Here is a 25,129-nt window from a genome sequence, read left to right as displayed (position 1 = left end):
GCTGGGGCAGGACGTCGGCCAATCCTCTGCCTCGCGCGCGGGCGCCGTCTGCGCATGCTCCGTGAATCAACGGCTGCGCAGGAGTCAAGGAAGCCGAGGCGGGGATTCAGGGGGCGTGGCGTCCGCGAGAGGGGGCGTGGCCTGGGCGTCGCCGCCCCTCCCTCCCTCCGTGCTTCCTTGTATGCCTTCGGAGAGCGCCCCCTGTTGGAGCCTGGCGGGAGGAGCACGACGAGGAGGAATCCCTGGTGCGTAGGCTCTGCACACACTCACACTCACACTCACACTCACACGCAGATCCCTCTCCCTCTCTCTCTATTATGTATCTCGTTTATTGGGAGCATGTTGGGGACACACAAGGGGGGGGAGGGGTCTCCTGGCAGGAGGGGAGGGGGCTGTCTCAGAGGCCTGTCAATCAAAGTGTGGTGGGGAGGGGAGGGGGGGAGAGAGAGACCCCTGAGCGATGCAGCAGAGGAAGCAGAGGAGGAGGAGGATGGAGGTGAAGGTCGCCTAAGGGCAGGGGAGGGGGAGGGAGGAAGCCCCCTCCCCAACAGGAAGAGGATGGGGTGGGGAGGGGGCCTCGGGGGGGCGTCTGCGTCACTGGGCCCAGGAATGTCTATGTGTGTATGTATATATATATATATATGGGGAGAGGTCTCCTCACCTTTTGAGTGTGTGTGTATATAGTGGGTAGGGGTCTCTGGTCTATTGTATCCTCTCTAAGGAGGCCTTGAGAGACCCCTCCCCACCATAAAGAGACCAATGTGTGTATGTGTAGATATATATATATATATATGAGGAGGGGTCTCCTCACCTTTTGAGTGTGTGTGTATAGTGGGTAGGGGTCTCTGATCTCTTATATACTCTCTAAGGATGCCTTCACAGACCCCTCCCCACCATAAAGAGAGCAATATGTGTGTGTATGTATATGGGGAGGGGTATCCTCACCTTTTGAGTGTGTGTGTGTATATCGTGGGTGGGGGTCTCTGGTCTCCTGTATCCCCTTTAAGGAGGCCTTGACAGACCCCTACCATAAAGACACCAATGTGTGTGTATGTGTGTTTATGGGTGGGGGTCTCTGGTCTCTTGTATCCCCCTTAAGGAGGCCTTGAGAGACCCCTCCTCACCATAAAGAGAGCAATGTGTATGTGTGTGCATATATATGGGGAGGGGTCTCTGCCAAGGGGGTCATAAGGAAGGCAATGTGAGTGTGTGTATATAGTGGGTAGGGGTCTCTGATTTCTTGTATCCTCCTTAAGGAGGCCTTGACAGACCCCCATCATAAAGAGAGCAATGTGTATGTGTGTGTGTGTGTGTGTATATATATAATGGGTAGGGGTCTCTGGTCTCTTGTATCCCCTTTAAGGAGGCCTTGAGAGCCCCCCACCCATCCTAAGGGGAGCAATGTGTGTGTGTGTGTGTGTGTGTATAGATATATATATATATGGGGAGGGGTCTCTGCCAAGGGGGTCATAAGGAAGGCAATATGAGTATGTGTATATAGTGAGTAGGGGTCTCTGATTTCTTGTATCCTCCTTAAGGAGGCCTTGACAGACCCCCATCATAAAGAGAGCAATGTGTATGTGTGTGTGTGTGTGTGTATATATATATATGGGGAGGGGTCTCCTCACCTTTTGAAGGTGTGCATATAGTGGGTAAGGGTCTCTGATCTCTTATATACTCTCTAAGGATGCCTTGACAGACCCCCACCATAAAGAGACCAATGTATGTCTGTGTGTGTGTGTGTATATGCAGCGGGTCTCCTCACCTTTTGAGTGTGTGTATATAGTGGGTAGGGGTCTCTGGTCTCTTGCATCCCCTTCAAGGAGGCCTTGAGAGACCCCTCCCCACCATAAGGAGAGCAATGTGTATTTGTGTGTGTGTATATATATATATATATATATGGGGAGAGGTCTCTGCCAAGGGGTTTATAAGGAAGGCAATGTGAGTGTTTATATAGTGGGTAGGGGTCTCTGGTCTCTTGTATCCTCTCTAAGGAGGCCTTGAGAGACCCCTCCTCACCATAAAGAGAGCAATGTGTATGTGTGTGCATATATATGGGGAGGGGTCTCTGCCAAGGGGGTCATAAGGAAGGCAATGTGAGTGTGTGTGTATAGTGGGGAGGGGTCTCTGGTCTTATATCCTCTCTCAGGAGGCCTTGAGAGACCCCTCCCCACCATAAAGAGAGCAAAGTTTATGTGTGTATATATATGAGGAGGGGTCTCTGCCAAGGGGGTCATACGGAAGGCAATGTGAGTGTGTGTGTATATAATGGGTAGGGGTCTCTGGTCTCTTGTATCCCCTCTAAGGAGGTCTTCACAGACCCCTCCCCACCATCAAGAGAGCAATGTGTGTGTGTGTATACAAACACTAGCTGTGCCCGGCCACGCATTGCTGTGATTTATGGGAATCCTTTGTTGGCCAGCTGGAGTAGCAGTGAATAGCCTTGCAACCTCAAAGCCTGGCTGTTTTCTTATCTGCAATGGAATAAGCTTTCTGCTTGGGAGACTGAGTACTTGTATTCTAGGGGAATGGTTTTTTGCCTGGGTTGTTGTATGTCTTTCGGGCTGTGTGGCCATGTTCCAGAAGCATTCTCTCCTGATGTTTCGCCCACATCTATGGCAGGCATCCTCAGAGGTTGTGAGGTTTTTTTGCCTGCTAGAATTGCAATGAATAGCCTCACTGCTTCAAAGCCTGGCTGCTTGCTACCTAGGGCACTCTTTAGTTGGCCAGCTTCAATAGTACAGAGTAGTATCGCTGCTCCAAAGCCTGGCCACCTTCTACCAATCCTTTGTTGGTCTGGTTAAATTGCACTGAATAGCCTTGCAGCTTCAATGCCTGGCTGTGTTATACCTAGGCCAATCCATTTGGGGGGGGGGGGGTGAGTGAAGGACATACCTTGGATGTGTTGGTGTATTGTGGCCAAATTTGGTGTGATTTGGATCAGTGGTTTTGTTGTTTACATTTTTATATATATAGATATATACATGGGGAGGGGTCTCTGCCAAGGGGGTCATAAGGAAGGCAATGTGAGTGTGTGTGTGTGTGTGTATATAGTGGGGAGGGGTCTCTGGTCTCTTGTATCCCCTTTAAAGAGGCTGGGCTGTGTGTGTGTGTGTCTGTGTCTATGCTAATTTGTAGCCATGCCATAATGATAACGAATTAAAGTGACCGACAAACGGGCAGGCCTTGGATTTGCATTGGCTTGATCTTAACGGGTGTTTTGATTGCGTGGATTTCAAATGTACTTGTTTGTTTATTTTTGGTTTTATATATCTTGGCATCGAATTGTTGCCTGTTGCAAAGACTAGTTTATCGGATAGGTATATATATTGGGCTGCTGGGAGTCTTTCCGGGCTGCCTGGCCATGTCCCAGAAGCACTCTCTCCTGACGTTTCGCCCACATCTATGGCAGGCATCCTCAGAGGTTGTATTGGAAACGAGGCCAGTGGGGTTTGTATATATATCTCCCTGTGGAATGATGTCCAGGGAGGGAAAGAGAGAAAGGACTCTTGTCTGCTGGAGGCCAGTGTGGATGTTGTAATTAATCCCCTTGATTGGCATTGAATAGCCTTGCAGTGTCAGTGCCTTCTGATTCCTGCCTGGGTGTGGAATGATGCCCAGGGTGGGAGAAAGAAAGAAAGAAAGAAAGAAAGAAAGAAAGAGGCCAGTTGGAGGTCAGTGTGAATATTGCCATGGGCCACCATGATTAGCATTGAATAGCCTTGCAGCTTCAAAGCCTGGCTGCTTCCTGCCTGGGGGAATCCTTTGTTGGGAGGTGTTAACTGGCCCTGATTGTTTCCTGCCTGGAATCCCCCTATTTACACAGTGTAATACCCCCCAACAAAGGATTTCCCCCAGGTAGGAAGCAGGCAGGCTTTGAGACTGCAAGGCCATTCAGTGCTAATCAAGCTGACCAGTGGCAACATTCCCATTTTCCTGCAACAGACAAGAGTCCTTTCTTCCTTCCATCATTCCACAGGGAGATATATATACAAACCCCACTGGCCTCGTTTCCAATACAACCTCTGAGGATGCTTGCCATAGATGTGGGTGAAATGTCAGGAGAGAGTGCTGCTTCTGGAAATGGTCAGGCAGCCCTGAAAACTCCCAGCAAGCCAGTGATTCCAGCCATGAAAGCCTTCAACAACAAATTGGTTCAGTGTTTACAAAGCTCAGTTGTTGCTATACAACCTCTGAGGATACCTGCCATAGATGTGGGCGAAACGTCAGGAGATAATTCTTCTGGAACATATTAACCAGACAGCCCGGAAAACTCACAGCAACCCCGTGATTCCAGTCATGAAGGCCTTTGACAACAAATTGGTTCAGTGTTTACAAAGCTCAGTTGTTGCTAGACTTAGGCTTGATAGGTTTTAATTGTTTGAGAGACTATTTTAATGGATGTGGATATGATCTGTTACAGTTTTATAATATTGTGTTTTAGGGATATTGTTATTGTCTGAACCCGGCATTGAATTATTGCCATAGCCTGTAGGCTGCCCTGGGTGAGAAGGGCGGGGTGTAAGTTTAATCACAACCTGTTTAAATTGTTTTTATTATGTTGTTGCTGTATAATTGATGACTCTATGATGTTAAATGTGTTTATTAGGCCTGGTCCCCATGTGAGCTGCTCCGAGTCCCTGTTGGGGGAGATGGAGGTGGCATACAAAAATAAAGTTATTAGTATTTATTATTATAAGTACAGTAAATAATAATAATAATAATAATACAAAAACCAGTACAAGAAAACCGCACTACAAACTAGAGCTGGCAGCTGGCACAACAAAACATTGCATGGAAAGTTCCTTGACAAAATTGAAGGAATAGCTGATAAGGAGAAGACCTGGCTCTGGCTCACGAATGGGACCCTGAAGAAGGAGACAGAAGGCCTGATCCTTGCAGCCCAGGAGCAAGACATCAGAACAAGTAATAATAATAATAATAATAATAATAATAGAAGACCTGGCTCTGGCTCACGAATGGGACCCTGAAGAAGGAGACAGAAGGCCTGATCCTTGCAGCCCAGGAGCAAGACATCAGGACAAAGGCCATTAATAATAATAATAATAATAATAATAATAATAATAATAATAGAAGACCTGGCTCTGGCTCACGAATGGGACCCTGAAGAAGGAGACAGAAGGCCTGATCCTTGCAGCCCAGGAGCAAGACATCAGGACAAAGGCAATTAATAATAATAATAATAATAATAATAATAATAATAGAAGACCTGGCTCTGGCTCACGAATGGGACCCTGAAGAAGGAGACAGAAGGCCTGATCCTTGCAGCCCAGGAGCAAGCCATCAGGGCAAAGGCAATTAATAATAATAATAATAATAATAATAATAGAAGACCTGGCTCTGGCTCACAAATGGGACCCTGAAGAAGGAGACAGAAGGCCTGATCCTTGCAGCCCAGGAGCAAGACATCAGGACAAAGGCAATTAATAATAATAATAATAATAATAATAATAATAATAATAGAAGACCTGGCTCTGGCTCACAAATGGGACCCTGAAGAAGGAGACAGAAGGCCTGATCCTTGCAGCCCAGGAGCAAGACATCAGGACAAAGGCAATTCAGGCCAAGATCGAAAAATCAGCTGATGACCCAAAATGCAGACTTTGCAAGGAAACCGACGAAACCATTGGTCATATCCTCAGCTGCTGTAAGAAAAATGCACAGACAGACTACAAACAGAGGCACAACTACGTGGCCCAAATGATTAATTGGAACTTATGCCTCAATTACCACCTGTCAGCAGAAAAGAACTGGTGGGATCACAAACCAGCAAAGGTCGTGGAAAATGAGCACGCAAAGATACTGTGGGACTTCCGAATCCAGACTGACAAAGTTCTGGAACACAACACACCAGACATCACAGTTGTGGAAAAGAAATAAGGTTGGGTCATTGATGTCGCCATCCCAGGTGAAAAACAACAGGAAAAACTCAGCCGCTCTCAGGACCTCAAGATTGAACTTCAAAGACTCTGGCAGAAACCAGTGCAGGTGGTCCCGGTGGTGATGGGCACACTGGGTGCCGTGCCAAAAGATCTCAGCCGGCATTTGGAAACAATAGGCATTGACAAAATCATGATCTGCCAACTGCAAAAGACCACCCTACTGGGATCTGCGTGTATCATCCGAAAATACATCACACAGTCCTAGACACTTGGGAAGTGTTTGACTTGTGATTTTGTGATACAAAATCCAGCATGTCTATCTTGTTTGCTGTGTCATACAATAAAATAATAAATTTATTTATATCACGCCTCCATCTCCCCCGAAGGGGACTCGGGGCGGCTGACAGAAATATCAAATAAAAACAATAAGAGTAAATAAGCAAGTGAATGAATTTCACTGACCTCTGTTCTCCCTTCTCTTCTGTTCTGCAGGGCAGGGTCGCAGGATGCGATGGCGAGTGAGCCCCCCAGCGCCAGGGCCGTGCCCCCTCCTCCGGCCCCCCCTCCGCCCAGACTGACCCGCCTGACCTCCGGCCCCTGGAAGCGCCCTGCCGGAGGGGGGTCCTCCCCGCACGCCGCCCCCTCCCCCTCCTCTGCCCTGCCCCCCTCCTCCTCCTCGGGACCCCGGTTCTGGGAGGGCCAGGACGTGCTGGCCCGCTGGACCGACGGGCTGCTCTACCTGGGCACTATCAAGAAGGTCAGCACTGTGTCAGTCCCATCCTTCCTTCTTTTGATCTCTTACATCATGGGACCCCCACCCCTCTGACACCCCCTTCCTCTCCTCGCAGGTGGACCCCCTGCGCCAGGTCTGCCTGGTTCAGTTTGAGGACGACTCCCAGTTCCTGGTGCTCTGGAAGGACATCAGCCCAGGTCGGTCTGCAGGTTGGCCCCCCACCCACATAATAATTTGAATAATTCAGTCCCCATGACTGAAATTCAGATTAATTCGCCTTTTTATACAGGTCCTTTTCCCCATATTAAATCGGACATCCGTCTCCCACCCCTTCGGTCGAGAAATGTCTGCACTTTGTCCTTTGGCACCAAAGCACTTTAGAACTATACTACAGCACTTTAGAACTATACTACTGCACTTTAGAACTATACTACAGCACTTTAGAACTATACTACTGCACTTTAGATCTATACTGCAGCACTTTAGAACTATACCTCAGCACTTTAGAACTATACTACCGCACTTTAGAACTATACTACAGCACTTTAGAACTATACTACAGCACTTTAGAACTATACTGCAGCACTTTAGAACTATACTACTGCACTTTAGAACTATACTGCAGCACTTTAGAACTATACTGCAGCACTTTAGAACTATACTGCAGCACTTTAGAACTATACCTCAGCACTTTAGAACTATACTACCGCACTTTAGAACTATACTACAGCACTTTAGAACTATACTACAGCACTTTAGAACTATACTGCAGCACTTTAGAACTATACTACTGCACTTTAGAACTATACTGCCGCACTTTAGAACTATACTACCGCACTTTAGAACTATACTGCAGCACTTTAGAACTATACTGCAGCACTTTAGAACTATACTGCAGCACTTTAGAACTATACTACAGCACTTTAGAACTATACTACCGCACTTTAGAACTATACTACAGCACTTTAGAACTATACTACTGCACTTTAGAACTATACTACCGCACTTTAGAACTATACTACAGCACTTTAGAACTATACTACTGCACTTTAGAACTATACTACTGCACTTTAGAACTACTACAGCACTTTAGAACTATACTACTGCACTTTAGAACTATATTACTGCACTTTAGAACTACACTACAGCACTTTAGAACTATACTACAGCACTTTAGAACTATACTACTGCACTTTAGTTCAAGTGGCCCCACACTGCCCCGCCCCCCTCCACCAACCTGGTGGCCCAGTTTATTTTATTTTTTCTCATTATATATGTTATATGAGTTTTTAATGGTTTAATGCACTGTCTTGCCTAAGGTAATTGTTTTTATAATGTCAATTTTACCATGTTTTATTGCTATGTGTTTTAATTGTTCTACTTTGTCTAGTATTTTCGGGCTTTTGTCCCGTGTTAGCCGCCCCGAATCCCTGGCGGGATAGAAAAATAAAGTTATTATTATTATTGTTATTTATTTCTATCCCGCCAGTCAGGATGGCTTACAAAGGCACTCCAGGGTGCCGCATATAATACAGAGCGGTGCAAGTCACATAAAATGATAACAGCCACTATCAGCACATAGAATCTAAAATCAAAATAGCACAATTGGAGCCCCGGTGGCAAAGTGTGTTAAAGCGCTGAGCTGCTGAACTTGCAGACCGAAAGGTCCCAGGTTCAAATCCTGGGAGTGGCGTGAGCAGCCGCTGTTAGCTCCAGCTTCTGCCAACCTAGCAGTTCGAAAACATGCCAATGTGAGTAGACCAATAGGTACTGCTCTGGCGGGAAGGTAACGGTGCTCCATGCAGTCATGCCAGTGGCCACATGACCTTGGAGGTGTCTATGGAGGTGTCTATGGGAGGTGTCTCTTTGGCTTAGAAATGGAGATGAGCACCAACCTCAGAGTCAGACACGACTGGACTTAACGTTTACCTTTACCTTGACCTTTTTTAATATCCCCAAATGACCCTGATCCCTGTCTGTGGCTAGGACTCCCCCACACACGAATACTTGTTGCTTCTTCCTCACTTGCATCCTCAAGCCTTCCAAGGAGACCCCCTAAATGTGCCCACCTGACCCCCCCCCCCAATTTCAGGTCCAGCCCTTCCTTTTATTGGCCTCGAACTGGTCCTTAATGGGGGCAAAGGGTCAGGTAACGGGTCTGGAAGGGGGAACCAATGGGTCATCAGTTGGGAACCCCTCCCCCCAGCAACAATGTAATACAGTAGAGTCTCACTTATCCAACATTCGCTTATCCAATGTTCTGGATTATCCAACACAGTCTGCCTTTTAGTAATCAATGCTTTTGTAGTCAGTGTTTTCAATACATTGTGATATTTTGATGCTAAATTCATAAATACAGTAATTACTACATACCCTGTTTCCCCGAAAATAAGACATCCCCAGAAAATAAGACCTAGTAGAGGTTTTGATGAATTGCTAAATATAAGGCCTCCCCCGAAAGTAAGACCTAGCAAGGCTTTTGTTTGGAAGCATGCCCGGTGCCTGCCAATCACAACACCAGAGCATCCAGGACTGGTAAATGTTGTACATACCAGTTGTACATGGAAATAATGGTAGTAACAAGAAATTCTTAATAGGATCCACAGTTTGTCTTGTTATGTTGGTTTGTGATGACAACTACTGTACAGTATATAATAAATGTTCTTCTTTTTTTGTTCAACAATAAATGTGAATTTTTCTTCATGGAAAAATAAGACGTCCCCTGAAAATAAGACCTAGCACATCTTTGGGAGCAAAAATTAATATAAGACACTATCTTATTTTCGGGGAAACGGTAGCATTACTACGTATTGAACTACTTTTTCTGTCACATTTGTTGTATAACATGATGTTTTGGTGCTTCATTTGTAAAATCATAACCTAATTTGATGTTTAATAGGCTTTTCCTTAATCCCTCCTTACTATCCAAGATATTCGCTTATCCAAGCTTCTGCCGGCCCATTTAGCTTGGATAAGTGAGACTCTACTGTAATAACAAATGGATCCATCAGTCCGTGCTGCATTGAGGGCAGGGGCTGAGATAAGGGGTCCCGGGGGTCCCGACCTCCATTGCAGGTCAGAAGGGGGAGACTAATTACTCTCTGGTGTTGTTGTTGTTGTTTGTGGGGATGCTGCTGCTGCTGCCGTGCTCACTCTCTCGTCCTCTCTCTTGCCCCCTCCCTCCCTGTCTGTCTGTCCATCTGCCCCCTTCTAGCGGCCCTCCCCGGGGAGGAGGCCTCCTGCTGCGTCTGCCACTCCGAGGCCGCCGGGCCCGAAAACCGGCTGGTCAGGTGCGCCAAATGCAGCCACGGTGAGTCAGAGAGCCCTGGGAAGGGCATGTCGGATAAGGGTTATCTGTTCACCCGGGGGACTCCCTGCCACAAGGACCGCTTTCTATGTGAGAGGACAAGCTGGGTGGACAATGAAGGGGAGCAAGGGATTGGGGCCTTCCTGGTGGGGGGGGGGTAGCTGTCAATCACCCCGCAGGTTTCTAAACATAGGAATGCTTTTGAGAGTAGAGCTGTGCAGGAGATCCAGGGGCAAAATGGACTATATGTTTGCATGTCATAGCCACTTTAGGTGTCTAGGCAAGGCTGTTTGCTAGCACCTTTTCTGTTTAATTTCTACATAAACAATCTAGTTGCCGAGTTGAGCTCCCCTGACCACTTCCCTCCATTAGGAGGTAGTAGGAAAATCCAAGTCTTGTTGTATGCGGATGACATGGTCCTCCTGTCAACTACGCAAATAGGTCTCAGGAGACTTTTGAGGTCACTAAGTAGAATCTGTGAACAAGAGAAGCTGATAATCAATCACTCTAAAACCAAAGTGATGGTATTTTCCAAAAGGAAGCAAATACATAAATGGAAATTGGATGGCCACTCAATAGAGCAGTGTTATAGCTTTAAATACCTGGGCATACACTTCTCATATAATGGGAACTGGAAGAGCCATATAGAGGCAGCCAAATTATCTGCCTGGAGGTCAGTGAAATCAACCCTAGCCTTTGGGAAAACAAAGGGAGGCTCCTTGGTATGTCCCACAGTAAAGATTTTTGCTGCTAAGGTTTTACCTCAACTGTTATACGGAGCAGAAATTTGGGGACAGGGTAATACAAAACAGGTTGAATGTATTCAGAATAAGTTTGCAAGAGCTCTTTTAGCCCTTCCCCCTGGGACTCCAGCCGCCTTGTTAAGGCTTGAATTGGATCTTCCCTCACTTAAGGCCAGAATGCATAAGCTTAACATCTCATACGGGAAGAGACTTCTGGGAATGGAGGACAAGAGTATAACAAAGCAATGCATGATGGAGCAGTATAAGCGAGGAGGGTGGGTTCAATACTGGCAAGCCTTGCTCCATCAGTATTTCGATGGGTCAACAACCACTCTAATGCATCTGGACAAGAAGGCGATCAGAGACAAAATCTTTGAGATGGATGCAGCTGACAATCTGCAGATTAGCAAACAGCAAGGCTTCTCTACCTGGTATCCCCAACTAAAGAGTGACCAATATTGTCAGCAATATCTTCAAGACCTAACGTCTGCAGTCCTGAGGAAAGCATTCACAGCTCTGCGCTTCCAAACAATGCCATCAAACTGGCTAGAGGGAAGATACAGAGGAATCCCCCATGTCCAACGACTTTGCATTTGTGGCACGGGGGAAAAAGAAGATCTAACACACTATCTGCTACATTGCCCCTTGTATAATGATCCTAGGAAAAATCTCCTGGGAACACTCTTGGAAGAAAGGGCAGCATGGCAACAATCTGCTGTGATCTGTGACTTGCTAGCAGATTATTCCAAAAATATAACACTAAAGGTTGCCACATTTGCAATTGCAGCCCAAAAGATCAGAGCTAAAGTAGCAAAAGGACAGAAATGGAAATGGTGATGGTTTGGGATGATACAAATCAGACACTGTCATTGTTATGTTGCTGCTATCATAATTTTAAAGAGCTAGTTCTAAATTTTTTAACAAGTTTTAATGTTTATATTGGAAAGTGCTTATAAAGGTTGTACATTACTGATCTCATGGCCTATGGCTAGTACAATAAACCATTCATTCATTCACTTTAGGTGTCCTTTGAGAGAGGAAAGTGAGAGGCAAATAAATATAAATATAATAATAGTAATACTAAGAATATCATAATAATCATGGGTGTCAATCATTGATTTATTGGGGGGGAGTAGAGCAAGGGATTCAGGGGAAAGCGGCATATAGATTTGAGGCTAATATGGATTAGAGATGTCAATCATTTATATCAGGCATGGGCAAACTCCAGCCCTCCAGGTGTTTTGGACTTCAACTCCCACCACTCCTAACAGCCGGTAGGCTGTTAGGAGTGGTGGGAGTTGAAGTCCAAAACACCTGGAGGGCCGGAGTTTGCCCATGCCTGATTTATATGCTGCTGTTGTGCTTATAGACAGTCCCCACAGCTGTCAATCATGGATGCCTTGTATGGATCATGGTCTCCTTTTGGGGTTGTGGGTCGTGATGCAGGCCTTTTAGGGCGTGAGTTGACCTGGAGTGATCCCTGCCCCCCCCCCCCGGTCTTTCTCCCCTTAGCCTTCCACCAGGAGTGCCACTTGCCCCGGGTGTTGAGCGAGGGCCCATGGATGTGCCGCCAGTGCGTCTTCGCCGTGGCCACCAAGGTAAGCAAGGAGAATCATTATGTCATAGGTTCATTTTAATTTCTTCCTGCCCAATTCTATATCCTTTGATTCTATCGCAGTTTCTAATAAAGTCATCCATGTATAGGTTCATTTTAATTTCTTCCTGCCCAATTCTATATCCTTTGATTCTATTGCCGTTTCTAATAAAGTCGTCCATGTATAGGTTCATTTTAATTTCTTCCTGCCCAATTCTATATCCTTTGATTCTATCGCCGTTTCTAATAAAGTCGTCCACGTATAGGTTCATTTTAATTTCTTCCTGCCCAATTCTATATCCTTTGATTCTATCGCCGTTTCTAATAACGTCGTCCACGTATAGGTTCATTTTAATTTCTTCCTGCCCAATTCTATATCCTTTGATTCTATCGCCGTTTCTAATAAAGTCGTCCATGTATAGGTTCATTTTAATTTCTTCCTGCCCAATTCTATATCCTTTGATTCTATTGCCGTTTCTAATAAAGTCGTCCATGTATAGGTTCATTTTAATTTCTTCCTGCCCAATTCTATATCCTTTGATTCTATCGCCGTTTCTAATAAAGTCGTCCACGTATAGGTTCATTTTAATTTCTTCCTGCCCAATTCTATATCCTTTGATTCTATCGCCGTTTCTAATAAAGTCGTCCACGTATAGGTTCATTTTAATTTCTTCCTGCCCAATTCTATATCCTTTGATTCTATCGCCGTTTCTAATAAAGTCGTCCACGTATAGGTTCATTTTAATTTCTTCCTGCCCAATTCTATATCCTTTGATTCTATCGCCGTTTCTAATAAAGTCGTCCACGTATAGGTTCATTTTAATTTCTTCCTGCCCAATTCTATATCCTTTGATTCTATCGCCGTTTCTAATAACGTCGTCCACGTATAGGTTCATTTTAATTTTTTCCTGCCCAATTCTATATCCTTTGATTCTATCGCCTTTTCTGATAAAGTTAGCAAATGGTTCAATTGCGCGTTCGAAGGGAACAGGGAAAGGGATGTTGGAATACAAGCCCACCCTTCCCAAGTCTGCAGTCCTCAATGAGGAGTATTTAGTTGGCTTAGAATAGCTTGAGGGTGTCCCTTCCCCCGTCTCCTGAATGTCGGTTAGAATGCATCTATATCTTCTCTGTTTCTGCTCCCATTCTGACTGTTTATGTAGAATGGATACTTTGCAGGTGCATGGCTTTTGTCTTCGACTTCTACTTTTGCATCTTGGTGTGTGCTGTGTGCATTGAGATCTCTCTCTGCTTCTGTGTTAGGAGAGATGTAGTGTTTGGTGATGTTTTCCCTCTCTTTGGAACCCTAGAAGAGATGGCTCAGGCCCAGTATATAATTAAGAAATAATCTTAAATAAATCTTTTGTAAGAATAAATATCACACTCTATATCTTTGCCTTCTAAGCTCTAAATTATTTACAGCCACACGGCACTTCACGCCCTTCCTGCTGTGAGCTGAATGCTCAACCATAAGTATCCTGATTTTGTATTTTTGGTTGTTCTGCTGTGATTTTGGGTAGTTCCCCCAGCACACACAAAATCCATAACAAGGGGGCACCCCTGTTTTGTCCCACTGTTGATCTCGATTGTTCTTGAGCTAGATCCGTTGATAGGTAATTCTACCTGATTGTCTTTGTTTACTTCCTTGATTGCTTCACAAAAATTTACTCCCAAGTTGGACTCTTCACGCATGCGGGTAGTTTGCTATATCGAAAGCCCGGTGAGATTAGGCAAGCCCCCACATTAGCAGCCTTTAAGAAAGACCTGAAAACATGGCTCTTCCGTTGTGCCTTTGGAGAGTAATCGCCACATAAATCCCTTTTGCTGCTCTCCTCCAATATTTGTCTTCCAGATTGCACCGCCACTTTATGACCCTGTCCTCTGTGGTTTGTTCCTATTCCCTTTCTCACCCCAAGTTTTTAACCTAGTGTTCATGTGGCCCGCCCTTGGTTTTATTGTTCTTTTGATCTTGTTTAATGTAGTGTATATTTTCTTTTATTGTGTTGTTTAACGTGTTATGATTTGTTGTTCTATTATATTTTGTTTATATTGTATTGTGCTGGGCATGGCCCCACGTAAGCCGCCCCGAGTCCCCGTTGGGGAGATGGTGGCGGGGTATAAATAAAGCTTATTATTATTATTATTATTATTATTATTATTATTATTATTATTATATACATCTGATTTTATTATTAATGGAGTCCAGTTGGGCCCTCTTCCTTTGGAGGCTTTTGGGCAGAGGGTGGGTGGCCATCTGCCAGGAGAGCGTGGATGTGGGGTGGGGTTCCTTATGCAATTGGGCTGGGTGTTCCCTGGGTGCCCCTTCCAGCTCTTGGATGGTATGTTGTCCACATGATGCCGTTCTAACTGGGGGTCTCCCTCCTTCTGTTCTCCCCCCCTCCCTCCCTCCCTCCTTATTCTCTCTCTCCCCTCCTTGCTGCAGCGTGGGGGAGCGCTGAAGAAGGGCCCCTACGCCAAGGCCATGCTGGGCATGAAGCTGGTGCTCCCCTACCAGCTGAAGGCCCTGGACTGGGACCCCGAGCACCTCACCAACCGCCAGCAGTGCTACTGCTATTGCGGGGGGCCCGGAGAGTGAGTATACGAGGGAAGGGAAGGGGCACCCGCAGACCCATTTGGGGGGTGATGGGGGGCCCTGGCAGTCCCATGGGGGGGGGGGAGGCAGAGACACCGCTCTCCTGGTATTGCGTGGAGCCCCCATCTAGGCATGGGGAGACCCTCCCTAGTTCCCTATTTGTAATGTTTTGAGCTGCTCCGTCATGCTAAAGACAGGCAGTCCTGTCTTCCATGTTTAATTCTATCTCAGTGTATCATACACATTGTAGTGTTGGCCATTTTGACTCTCCTTTGGGAGAAAAAGAAACACAACGTCAAGGCAGGCGATGATATATCCTGCTTCCTTCTCTTAAACGAGACCCCAAGAGGAGAAAGTGGGATGTAGTTAAGTGTAACAACACATTATTAGTATCCATATATATAAAAGAGTGATGGCATCACGGCGACCCACAAAACAACAAAACTACAGGCCCCCAACCTCGAAATTTGACGACACAACCCATCATCCACGCCTCAAGGTTGATACAACAAAAAGAAAAGAAAAATAAAGAGGGAGAGGAATACTTGCTTTTATCCAATTGCTGCCAGTTAGAAGGCTAAGCTCTGCCAACTTGGTTTCCTAGCAACCCAATAAAAAATAATAAAAAACACTAAAAAATAATAAAAAAATTAATACAATAAATACTATAATAACAGAAAATAACTAAAAATAATACAAGAAAATAATAAAATATAATAAATAAAAAGATAACTTAAAATAAAATTAATTAAAAAATACAAATAACATCAAATAAAAATTCCACAACAATTTTTAACCAATACCACCACCACTTTGCCACAGCAACGCGTGTCCGGGCACAGCTAGTTATTTCTAATTTAAGTGTGTATTTTGGGTTGTTATTATTATTATTATTTTTTCATTTCTATCCCGCTTTTTTCCCATGGGTGGGATTCAAAGCGGCGTACAACATGTAAAATTCATACAAATACATTAGACCACAATACATAATGCATAATCAGTGTATATGTGTGTGTGTGTATAGTATATGTATATGTGTATATATAGTAGAGTCTCACTTATCCAACATAAACGGGCCGGCAGAATGTTGGATAAGCGAATATGTTGGATAATAAGGAGGGATTAAGGAAAAGCCTATTAAACATCAAATTAGGTTAGGAGTTTACAAATTAAGCACCAAAACATCATGTTAGACAACAAATTTGGCAGAAAAAGTAGTTCAATACGCAGTAATGCTATGTAGTAATTACTGTATTTATGAATTTAGCGCCAAAATATCACGATGTATTGAAAACATTGACTACAAAAATGCGTTGGATAATCCAGAACGCTGGATAAGCGAGTGTTGGATAAGTGAGACTCTACTGTATATGTATATTTGTGTGTGTATATGTATACAGTAGAGTCTTGCTTATCCAAGGTTCTGGATTATCCAAGGTTCTGGATTATCCAAGGCGTTTTTGTAGTCAGTCTTTCAATACATCATGATATTTTGGTGCTAAATTTGTAAATACAGTAATTACAACATAACATTACTGCGTATTGAACTACTTTTTCTGTCAAATTTGTTGTATAACATGATGTTTTGGTGCTTAATTTGTAAAATCATAACCTAATTTGATGTTTAATAGGTTTTTCCTTAATCCCTCCTTGTTATCCAAGATATTTGCTTATCCAAGCTTCTGCTGGCCCGTTTAGCTTGGATAAGTGAGACTCTACTGTGGATGTATACACACAGACACACACATATATACATACACATGCATACACATCGTATAACGAGATGAGCATCTGTCACAGCACTATGGGCTTGCCATTTTAAGAGAAATGGCTTCTGTCAACAAAGGCCAAAGGTAAGCCTTGAAGACAAATGTGGTTTGACTGTGTGCAAAAACATTAGAATACAGTGGACTTTGAGTTGGCCCATGGCACCGATGGGGATTGGTCAGTGCCAGAATGCCCAATAATAATAATAATAATAATAATAATAATAATAATAATAATGCTTCTCCTCCCTCCCTCCCTGAATCCCCAGGTGGAACCTGAAGATGCTCCAGTGCTCCCAGTGCTCCCAGTGGTTCCACGAAGCCTGCACCCAGTGCCTGAGCAAGCCCCTCCTCTATGGGGACAGGTCAGTGGGGCATAGGGGCCACATTTATCTATTTATTTATTTATTTATTTACCGTATTTATCTCTCGCCCTTCTTTCTCACCCCGAAGGGGACTCAGGGCGGATCACAATGCACATCTACATGGCACACATTCAATGCCATGATTAAACATACAACACATACAGATACAAATAGAGGTAATTCAACCTTTTCCAACTTCCGGTTTCAGGAGGTTACGCTCGATTCTGGCCACAGGGGGAGCTGTGACGCCGAGTCCTTTTTGATCGTAGTATTTCCTCCTTGCCCTTTGATCGCCGGCAGTTTTATGGTGTCGTAAATTAAATTAACCTCCCCGCATAAGCGGTCCCTAATTTCTCTACTCATAGCTGCAGCTGTTTTCAAACTGCTTAGGTGGACAGTAAGCTAGGCTTAACAGCTGGGGTCTCAATCCGACTCTGGCTTCGAACTGTCAGAGTATTTGCAGTATTTGAGAGGTTATATCAGAACTTTTACAGATCAACATTTAGATGCAGATTCTGTGCAACTACATTGGGTTTACAAACAACCTACTGCATTAGCTAACAAACGGGGGGGGGGGGGGTTACATTTGTCAGAGTATTTGCAGCGCAGCAGTAGTTGGATGGAAGCAGTGGAACGCAGAACGAAGAGACACTCAGAGATGTTGGTAAAACTATTTACAAAGTTTTACTGTCTGCAGCAGTAATCAACACAAACAGACTTGCAGACGACAGACGAACACAGGACTGCTCTGTTCTCCAGCAGAACTTGACTCGAACTCTAGGCAGACAGAACTCAACTGAAGTGATGCAATCGTTATGCACAGACACTTGTGTCTGGATACTCCCTAGTTCCAGCCACGCATCAAGGTCATCATAGCTTCTTGGCAATTAACTCTTTCCACATTCTGGTACAATCTGGATGATGCAATCAGTTGCAATACAAGCATGGCACAAATTGCATTTAAACACTATCAATGCACAAATCCCACATTAACACGCCCTTGCCACCTTCTGGTCAGCAGTGATCTATTGCTCCTGGTGATTAACCAGCTGCACTACAGCCCACGTTGGGAGGCTGGAGGTTGTGGGGAAGGGTGGGGCGGTGGTCAGGGGTGGACCTGACGACCACTGGTTTTACAGACCCCCCCTTCCCTCCCTCCCTTCCTTCCTCCCCTGCGCAGGTTCTACGTCTTTGAGTGCTGCGTCTGCCGAGGGGGCCCCGAAAGCGTCCTCCGGCTGCCCCTCCGATGGTGAGTGACTTCCCCCGGATGCCACACAGAGAGCGGGCCTTTATGGAATTGAACCGTGGGATCCTAGATTCAGAAGGGACCCCCAAAGGTCATCCAGTCCAGCCCCCTTCTTTCTGCACAGTCAGAACCCTCCCATCAGATGGCCACCCAGCCTCTGTTTGGGGACCCCCAGGGAAGGGGACTCCGGTGGTTGCCCAGGAAGCAGCATTTATTTATTTATTTATTTGCTTGCAGCATTTATATTCCGCCCTTGCTTCTCACCCCGAAGGGGACTCAGGGCGGATCACAGTGTACACATGCACAGCTGTTTTTTAGACATACAAGACAGGCAGACAAGGAGAGGTATTTCGGTATTTTCCGACATCGGAGCCTGGAGGTTATGCTTGATTCCGGCCACAGGGGGAGCTGTCACTCAATCCGCTATAACGAGAAGTTCTTTTGATCATAGAGTTTTCCCTCCTTGTTCTTTGATCGCCGGCATTTTTATGGTGTCGTAGAATCCCTCCCAATTCAGACAATAGCAATAACAATAAAACACAATATTATAAAACTGTAAAAACATGTACAGTAGAGTCTTGCTAATCCAACGTTCTGGATTATCCAACACAGTTTGCCTTTTAGTAGTCAGTGTTTACAATACTTTGCGATGTTTTGGTGCTAAATTCGTAAATACAGTAATTACTACATAATGTTACTGTGTATTGAACTGCTTTTTCTGTCAAATTTGTTGTATAACATGATGCTTAATTTGTAAAATCATAACCTAATTTGGTATTTAATAGGCTTCTCCTTAATCTCTCTGTCAAATTTGTTGTATAACATGATGCTTAATTTGTAAAATCATAACCTAATTTGGTATCCTTAATCTCTCATTATCCAACGTTCTGCCGGCCTGTTTATGTTGGATAAGTGAGACTCTACTGTATTATAAAACTGTAAAAACATGTACATGTCAATTACGTTATAAATAACCTTACAGATTATTAAAACATATCAAAGGTCTAAGGTTGTAAACATTCTTATACAGGTTCCGTCATACTTATGGGTCATATTAATCCCCAACGGCTTGCTTAGATAGCCAGGTCTTGAGATAAAAGCTGCCCCTCGGTCTCTTTGTCCTTGCCTTTGTCACCCTGTACTGTCTGCCAGATGGTAATAATTCCCAAACTGAATATGTGGGTGAGATGGAAAGAAGGAATAAAAGGGGACGGAGGGAGGAAAGGGTCAGGCAGGCCTTCAGGAGAGTGACCGATGTTTGACGGGCGGGTGACCCTTTTGCAGGGTGGACGTGGCGCACCTGATCCTGTACCACCTGAGCATCTGCTGCAAGAAGAAGTACTTTGACTTTGAGCGGGAGATCCTGCCCTTTGCCAGCGAGAACTGGGACAGCCTCCTCCTCGGAGAGGTCAGCCTCCCTTCCGGGGGGGTCGGGGGTCGGGGCCCTGTGGGAGTGACCCCTGCCCCCCTTCCCTCCCTCCCTCTTCCTGACCCCTGTCTCTCCCCCTTTCCCAGCTCTCAGACACCCCAAAGGGGGAGCGCTACAGCCAGCTCCTGAACGCTCTGACCGGACACAAGGACAGGTAGGAAACCCCCCGGTGTGGGTCTCACACCCTCCTCTGTCACAAGATATCGTTCTCGCCGCCCTTCCTTGCTTTATTCCTGTCTTCTCTTGTGTTTTCCCTCCCCATTGGTGCAGATTCATTTCCGGGAAGGAGATCAAGAAGCGCAAGGGGCTCTTTGGACTGCACTCGAGGGTCCCCCCGCCGGCCCCCCATGTCGCGGACGGAGGGCTCCCCCTCATTTCGGAGGACAGGTGAGGAAGAGGAAGGGAGCCCCCCCCCCACTGCCTCCACCTCGGACACCCCTGCCCCCGTCGGGGTCCCCTGTCTCGGGGGGAGGGGAGGGGAGTGTCCCCGGGGGTCCGGCCCACCGCCCCCCTCCATGCTGTGCAGATAAGGAGGGTCTCTTACAGGTTCCTTTCAGGGCAGGGCAGGCGGGGGAAGGGGCCGCAGAGGGGCCTCCGGGGGGCACAGAGGCAGCAGCAGCAAAGCAGGCGGAGGAGCAGCAGGCAGCGGGACAAGGACAAGGACCAGGACCAGGACCAGGGTGGCCTCAGCAGCAGCAGCAGCAGCAGCAGCAGCAGCAACGTCCAGGAGAAGGGGCCGCCGCAAGAAGCCCCTGCCCAGGTGACCCAATGGGGAGGAGAGGAAAAGGGCTCAAGGGTTGGTTGGGGGGAAGGCTTATGCACCCCATAGGGAGGGAGGGAGGGGAGCTATGGGCTCAGTCCTGGGCTTGTGTTGTGACCCAGGGCCTTGCCGCCATCTGATGGTCACGTCCTGCTCTGTGATCCCCGCAGGAGGTGGCCCCGACCCCGGCCAGCACTAGCCAGGGCCACAGCGGCGGCGGTAGCGGGGGCAACGAGGGCGGCCCCTCCAGCACCTACAACTTCCGCCGCACGGATGCCCGCTGCCAGGACAGGTGAGGGCGCACCCGGGTTGCTTTCCTCCTACAAAGCGGCTTATCCTTTCCTCCAGATGCTTCTTCCACTTGACTACAGGCCCTGCGGCAAGGAGAATATCATCTACATACATATACATACATACATACATACATACATATATATATATATATATATATATATATATATGTACGTTTTTCCCATGGAGAAAACAACAAAACTAATGAACCAAATCACACCAAATTTGGCCACAAAAGACATACTCATCTAATCTATGTCATTCAACAAAAAGTCCAAATTACAGAGGATGAGGAAGAGCCGTTCTGCCCCTGGCTACCAGTCGGAAAGGTAGGCCTTGCTGCCTTGAGGCCCTGCCCCCTTTGTTTCCTAGCAATCCTCTCAGCCACAATGGTGCCCAGGAGACAGGCAGCTAGGCCTCATCCACACTGCCTATAAAATACAGATTATCTGATTTGAACTGGATTATATGCCAGTGTAGACTCAAGGCCCTTCCACACACCTATATAATCCACAGTATCTGTTTTGAACTGGATTATCTCGCGTCCACACTGCCATATAATCCAGTTCAGTGTGGATTTTTTACAGCTGTGTAGAAGGGGCCTCATACAATCCAGTTTTAAGCAGATAACATAAGATTATAAATCTATATATATAAAAGAGTGATGGCATCACGGCAACCCACAAAACAACAAAACTACAGGCCCCCCAACCTCGAAATTTGACAACACAACCCATCATCCACGCCTCTAGGTTGATACAACAAAAAGAAAAGAAAAATAAAGTCCTAATTAGAGAGAGAGGGGAATAATTGCTTTTATCCAATTGCTGCCAGTTAGAAGGCTAAGCTCCTCCAACTTGGTCTCCTAGCAACGCAATAAAAATAATAAAAAACACTAAAAATAATTAAAAACACTAAAAAATTAATACAATAAAATACTATAACAGAAAATAACTAAAAATAATACAAGAAAATTATAAAATATAATAAAAAGATAACTTACAATAAAATTTATAAAAAAAATACAAATAACGTCAAATAAAAATTACACAATTTTTAACCAATACCACCACCACTTTGCCACAGCAACGCGTGGCCAGGCACAGCTAGTATAATATATAATAGGTACTGTGGTGTAATCATACAGATCAATATAATCTCTAAAATCAGAACAGTAAATAAAGAACAACACTCTGAAAACAGGGGAATTCCAGACAGGAAACAATCAGGGCCAGCTAATACCCCCCATAAGAATAAAACGGCCAGGCTTTGAGGCTATTCACTGCTATTCCACCTGGTCAACAAAGCATTCCCGTAAGCCACAGCAACGCGTGGCCGGGCACAGCTAGTATGGATATACATGATATTCCTCTCCTCCTTAAACTAAGACCACGGGGAATTCCCTGAACTGATAAAGGCCTCCCTGCGGACTGAACCTGGAGAGACCCCTGTTCATTAGCATGTGAAGATGCGCTTCCTTCAGATCCGGGGGACCTTCAAGCCCCCGGTCCTAGGTTTTCCGTTACAATCCGCAATGTCTCCCATCATGGGCCGGGCCTGAGCACAGCTGGCTAATCACCAGCATCAATAGATCTCTACCAACTGAAACGTTGGCAGTTCGAAGCCTGGGTTGGGGTGAGCACTCGACCCTCAGCCCAGCTCACTGTCCACCTAAGCAGTTCGAAAACAGCTGTGAGCTGCGAGTAGAGAAATTAGGCATCGCTTAAGCCGGGAGGTGTTTTACGGCACCATAAAAGGAAATACCAGCAATGCCGGCGATCAAAGAACAGGAGGAAAGCTTGTGATCAAGGGCTCGTCATAGCGGTTGGAGCAACAACGCCCCCCTGTGGCCGGAATCGAGTACAACCTCCAGGACGCCAAAGTTGGAAAATTCCTGACATAATCTGTAGTCTGTCCTGTAAGTCTAACGGCACTGAATGTTTGCTGTATATATGTTCTGTGATCCGCGCTGAGTCCCCTTTGGGGTGAGAAGGATGGAATATATATGCTGTAAATAAGTAAATAAATAAACCTATGTCCCACACAGAATCCTATAATTGAGACAATAGGAAGAAACCATTGATCCCAAGTGGGGTTTTGCCGCAGCCCCCCGAAAAGCCTTCCCCTCTCCCCCAATGGCCCCCCACATTGACCCTCTGCCCCTCTTTCTCCGTCTCCTTGCAGCGCCTCGATCCGGATGTTCGCCTCCTTCCATCCCTCGGCCAACACTGCAGGGACCTTGAGGTGAGCGGGGGGGGGGGGCACATGACTCTGTGTATATATGTGTTGGGGCCCTGCCCCCAAAGATAGTCATCCCCCCATAAAGGTTTCTTTCATGCAAGAATCGACTGTAGACGTCCCTCCCAAAACTCCCAGAACTTCATACCATCCAGCCACAGAGGTTCAAGTGGTGTCACATTGCATCCATCCTATCGTGTAGATCAGTGATTCCCAAAGTGGGCGCTACCGCCCCCTGGTGGGTGCTGCAGCGATCCAGGGGGGCGGTGATGGCACCTATTAGCACACGGGGGCGGGGCCAGAGGAGGGGCGGGGCCTCTTCCCAAGTGCCAGAGACAGGGCTGAGCACCTGAGGCGCCTGTTAGGACACAGGGGGCGGAGCTAGAGGAGTGGGCGTGTCTTCTTCCCAAGAACCCGAGACAGGGCTGAGAATCTACACAGAGGGCGGAGCTAGGGAAGGGGGCGGGGCAGTCAGGACCTGGTTGGGCGGGGTTACAAGCCCTGAGGCAGGGCTGAGCCTCTATACCTGTCCTGAGAGGCCTTTTAGGACTAAAAGGTAGGGCTAGGGGCGGGGCCTATTCCCGAGAGCCTCTATACCTCCCCTGAAGTGCTTGTTAGAACATGGAGGCGAGGTATAGAGGCCCCGCCCCCTCCTCTAGCCCCGCCCCCGTGTCCTGGCAGGCGCCGCAGGACAGGGATAGAAGCTCAGCCCTGACTCAGAGCTCGTAACCCCACCCGTCCGGGTCCTGACTGCCCATTTGTGGCCCCGCCCACCTCCCCCTCCCCGCCCTGCATCTTGGACTAGGGGAGAGGCTCAGCCCCGCCCCTTTGAGCAGGAGCCACGCCCACCCCTCTAAGCCACACCCACTTTTCAAGGGGTGCGAATATTTTTTCTGGAAAGGGGGTGGTAGGCCGAATAAGTTTGGGAACCACTGGTGTAGCTGCACCCCAGCTAATGGGAGGGGGTTCCAGCGTAGCTGTGTTGACCGTCCAGAACTGGGGGGCTTGGGAGTCCGTCCTTGGGGGCCCTGGCCTCACGGTCTCCCCTTTCTTCTTGCAGCACAAACGGCAATGGCGGAAGCAGCAGCAGCAGCAGCAGCGGTATCTCCTTGGATCCTTCCGACGCGGCGGCACTCGCACCCGGCGCTTCCTCTTCCTCGGCCGCCCCCGAGAGCCCCCCCGAGCGGCGCCCCCCCAGCGCCTTCCCTCCCCCTCGCGCCCCCCCCAAGCGCCACCCCCCTCAGCCCCCGCCCCCCCTCCCGCCGCCCCCCGCCCCCCCTCCCCCCTCCTCCTCCTCCACCAGCAGCTACTTCGGGGCCATGGGGCGCCTGGCGCGTGGGGAGGCCGTGCGCATCCTGGCCCGGAGGGTCACCACCGAGGGCACCGTCCAGTACTTGGTGGAGTGGGACGGAGGGGGCATGTTCTAGGCCCTCGGCTTTGCAGGGGGAGGACGAGGACGACGAAGAGGGAGAGAAGGGCATCGCCTGCGGTTCTGACTGCATTCCGGAAGCGCCAGCCACCCCTTGGGGTTCCCGCTGGATTCCCGGACGAAGTGGGAGAGGAAAGGCCACCGCTCGCAGTTCAGACATGGAGGAGGAAGAGGAGGAGGAGGAGGAAGAGGAGCAGGAGGAGGCGGCCCAGGCGACGGGATGGACTCCCGGCCGAAATGCGGGGAGACCGAGGAGAGGAAGGGGGAACCCGTGCGCGGAGCATCTCAAGAATGACTCTGGACACGGGAACCCCCTTGAGAAGGCCACGGACTAGGAGGCACTTCCTTGCGCGACTAGATGTGGAGTTTCTTAGGAGGGGAGGAAGAAGGCGAGGAGACGACGAGGAGGAGGAGGAGGAGGAGGAGGAGGCCCCCTTTTCACCAGCCGCCACTTTGTGTCGCCCCCATCCAGACTCTGCGGGAGGGGGGTCTTTGCACAAGAGTTTCGATTTCGGTTTATGTTCTGAAGGTTCTTTCTGTTATAGTTAAGAGGCAGGGGGACGTAGGGGGTCTGGAAGGGGGTCCCACCCCCCCTCCTCCCCCCTCGGCCCCGTTTTAGTCTGCATCCGCATTTCGTAGCTGCTGCCTTTGCACCGCCTGCCGTTGCTGCTGCTGCTGAACTGACTCTGTACAAAAACTGCAAATAAAAAGAGCTTGCCATAGAAAAAGAGA

The 25,129-nt window shown here is 47.3% G+C and overlaps 1 protein-coding gene across 3 annotated transcripts; it reads left to right on the top strand.

Annotated features, from left to right (window-relative positions):
- The first annotated feature begins 137 nt into the window (after positions 1–137).
- On the top strand, positions 138–25,129 carry phf1 (PHD finger protein 1). Of its 3 annotated transcripts, none has more exons than XM_062972992.1 (15): positions 138–245; positions 6,396–6,660; positions 6,752–6,833; positions 9,851–9,946; positions 12,199–12,284; positions 14,724–14,872; positions 16,909–17,004; positions 18,185–18,253; positions 19,535–19,658; positions 19,766–19,833; positions 19,950–20,066; positions 20,226–20,439; positions 20,610–20,731; positions 22,915–22,974; positions 24,029–25,129. In XM_062972992.1, exons 2-15 carry the CDS (start codon positions 6,415–6,417, stop codon positions 24,393–24,395), a joined length of 1,896 nt encoding a protein of 631 aa, XP_062829062.1. In that variant the 5' UTR covers positions 138–245; positions 6,396–6,414; the 3' UTR covers positions 24,396–25,129. The 3 variants fall into 3 exon arrangements, with proteins under 3 accessions (XP_062829062.1, XP_062829060.1, XP_062829063.1); XM_062972990.1 differs by lacking the exon at positions 138–245 and adding an exon at positions 382–496; XM_062972993.1 differs by lacking the exons at positions 138–245; positions 6,752–6,833 and having other exon boundaries at positions 6,527–6,660.

The sequence above is a fragment of the Anolis carolinensis genome, chromosome 2, assembly GCF_035594765.1.
Source record: "Anolis carolinensis isolate JA03-04 chromosome 2, rAnoCar3.1.pri, whole genome shotgun sequence".
Classification (NCBI taxonomy): Eukaryota; Metazoa; Chordata; class Lepidosauria; order Squamata; family Dactyloidae; genus Anolis; species Anolis carolinensis.
This window is presented reverse-complemented; position numbering and strand designations above follow the sequence as displayed.

Excerpts from the sequence above, each read along its gene's own strand:
- phf1 (XM_062972992.1), top strand. The coding sequence starts at position 6,415 with ATGGCGAGTGAGCCCCCCAGCGCCAGGGCCGTGCCCCCTCCTCCGGCC. Across the intron at positions 12,285-14,723 it reads TCTTCGCCGTGGCCACCAAG|CGTGGGGGAGCGCTGAAGAA; the intron begins GTAAGCAAGGAG and ends TCCTTGCTGCAG. Across the intron at positions 20,440-20,609 it reads CGCAAGAAGCCCCTGCCCAG|GAGGTGGCCCCGACCCCGGC; the intron begins GTGACCCAATGG and ends TGATCCCCGCAG.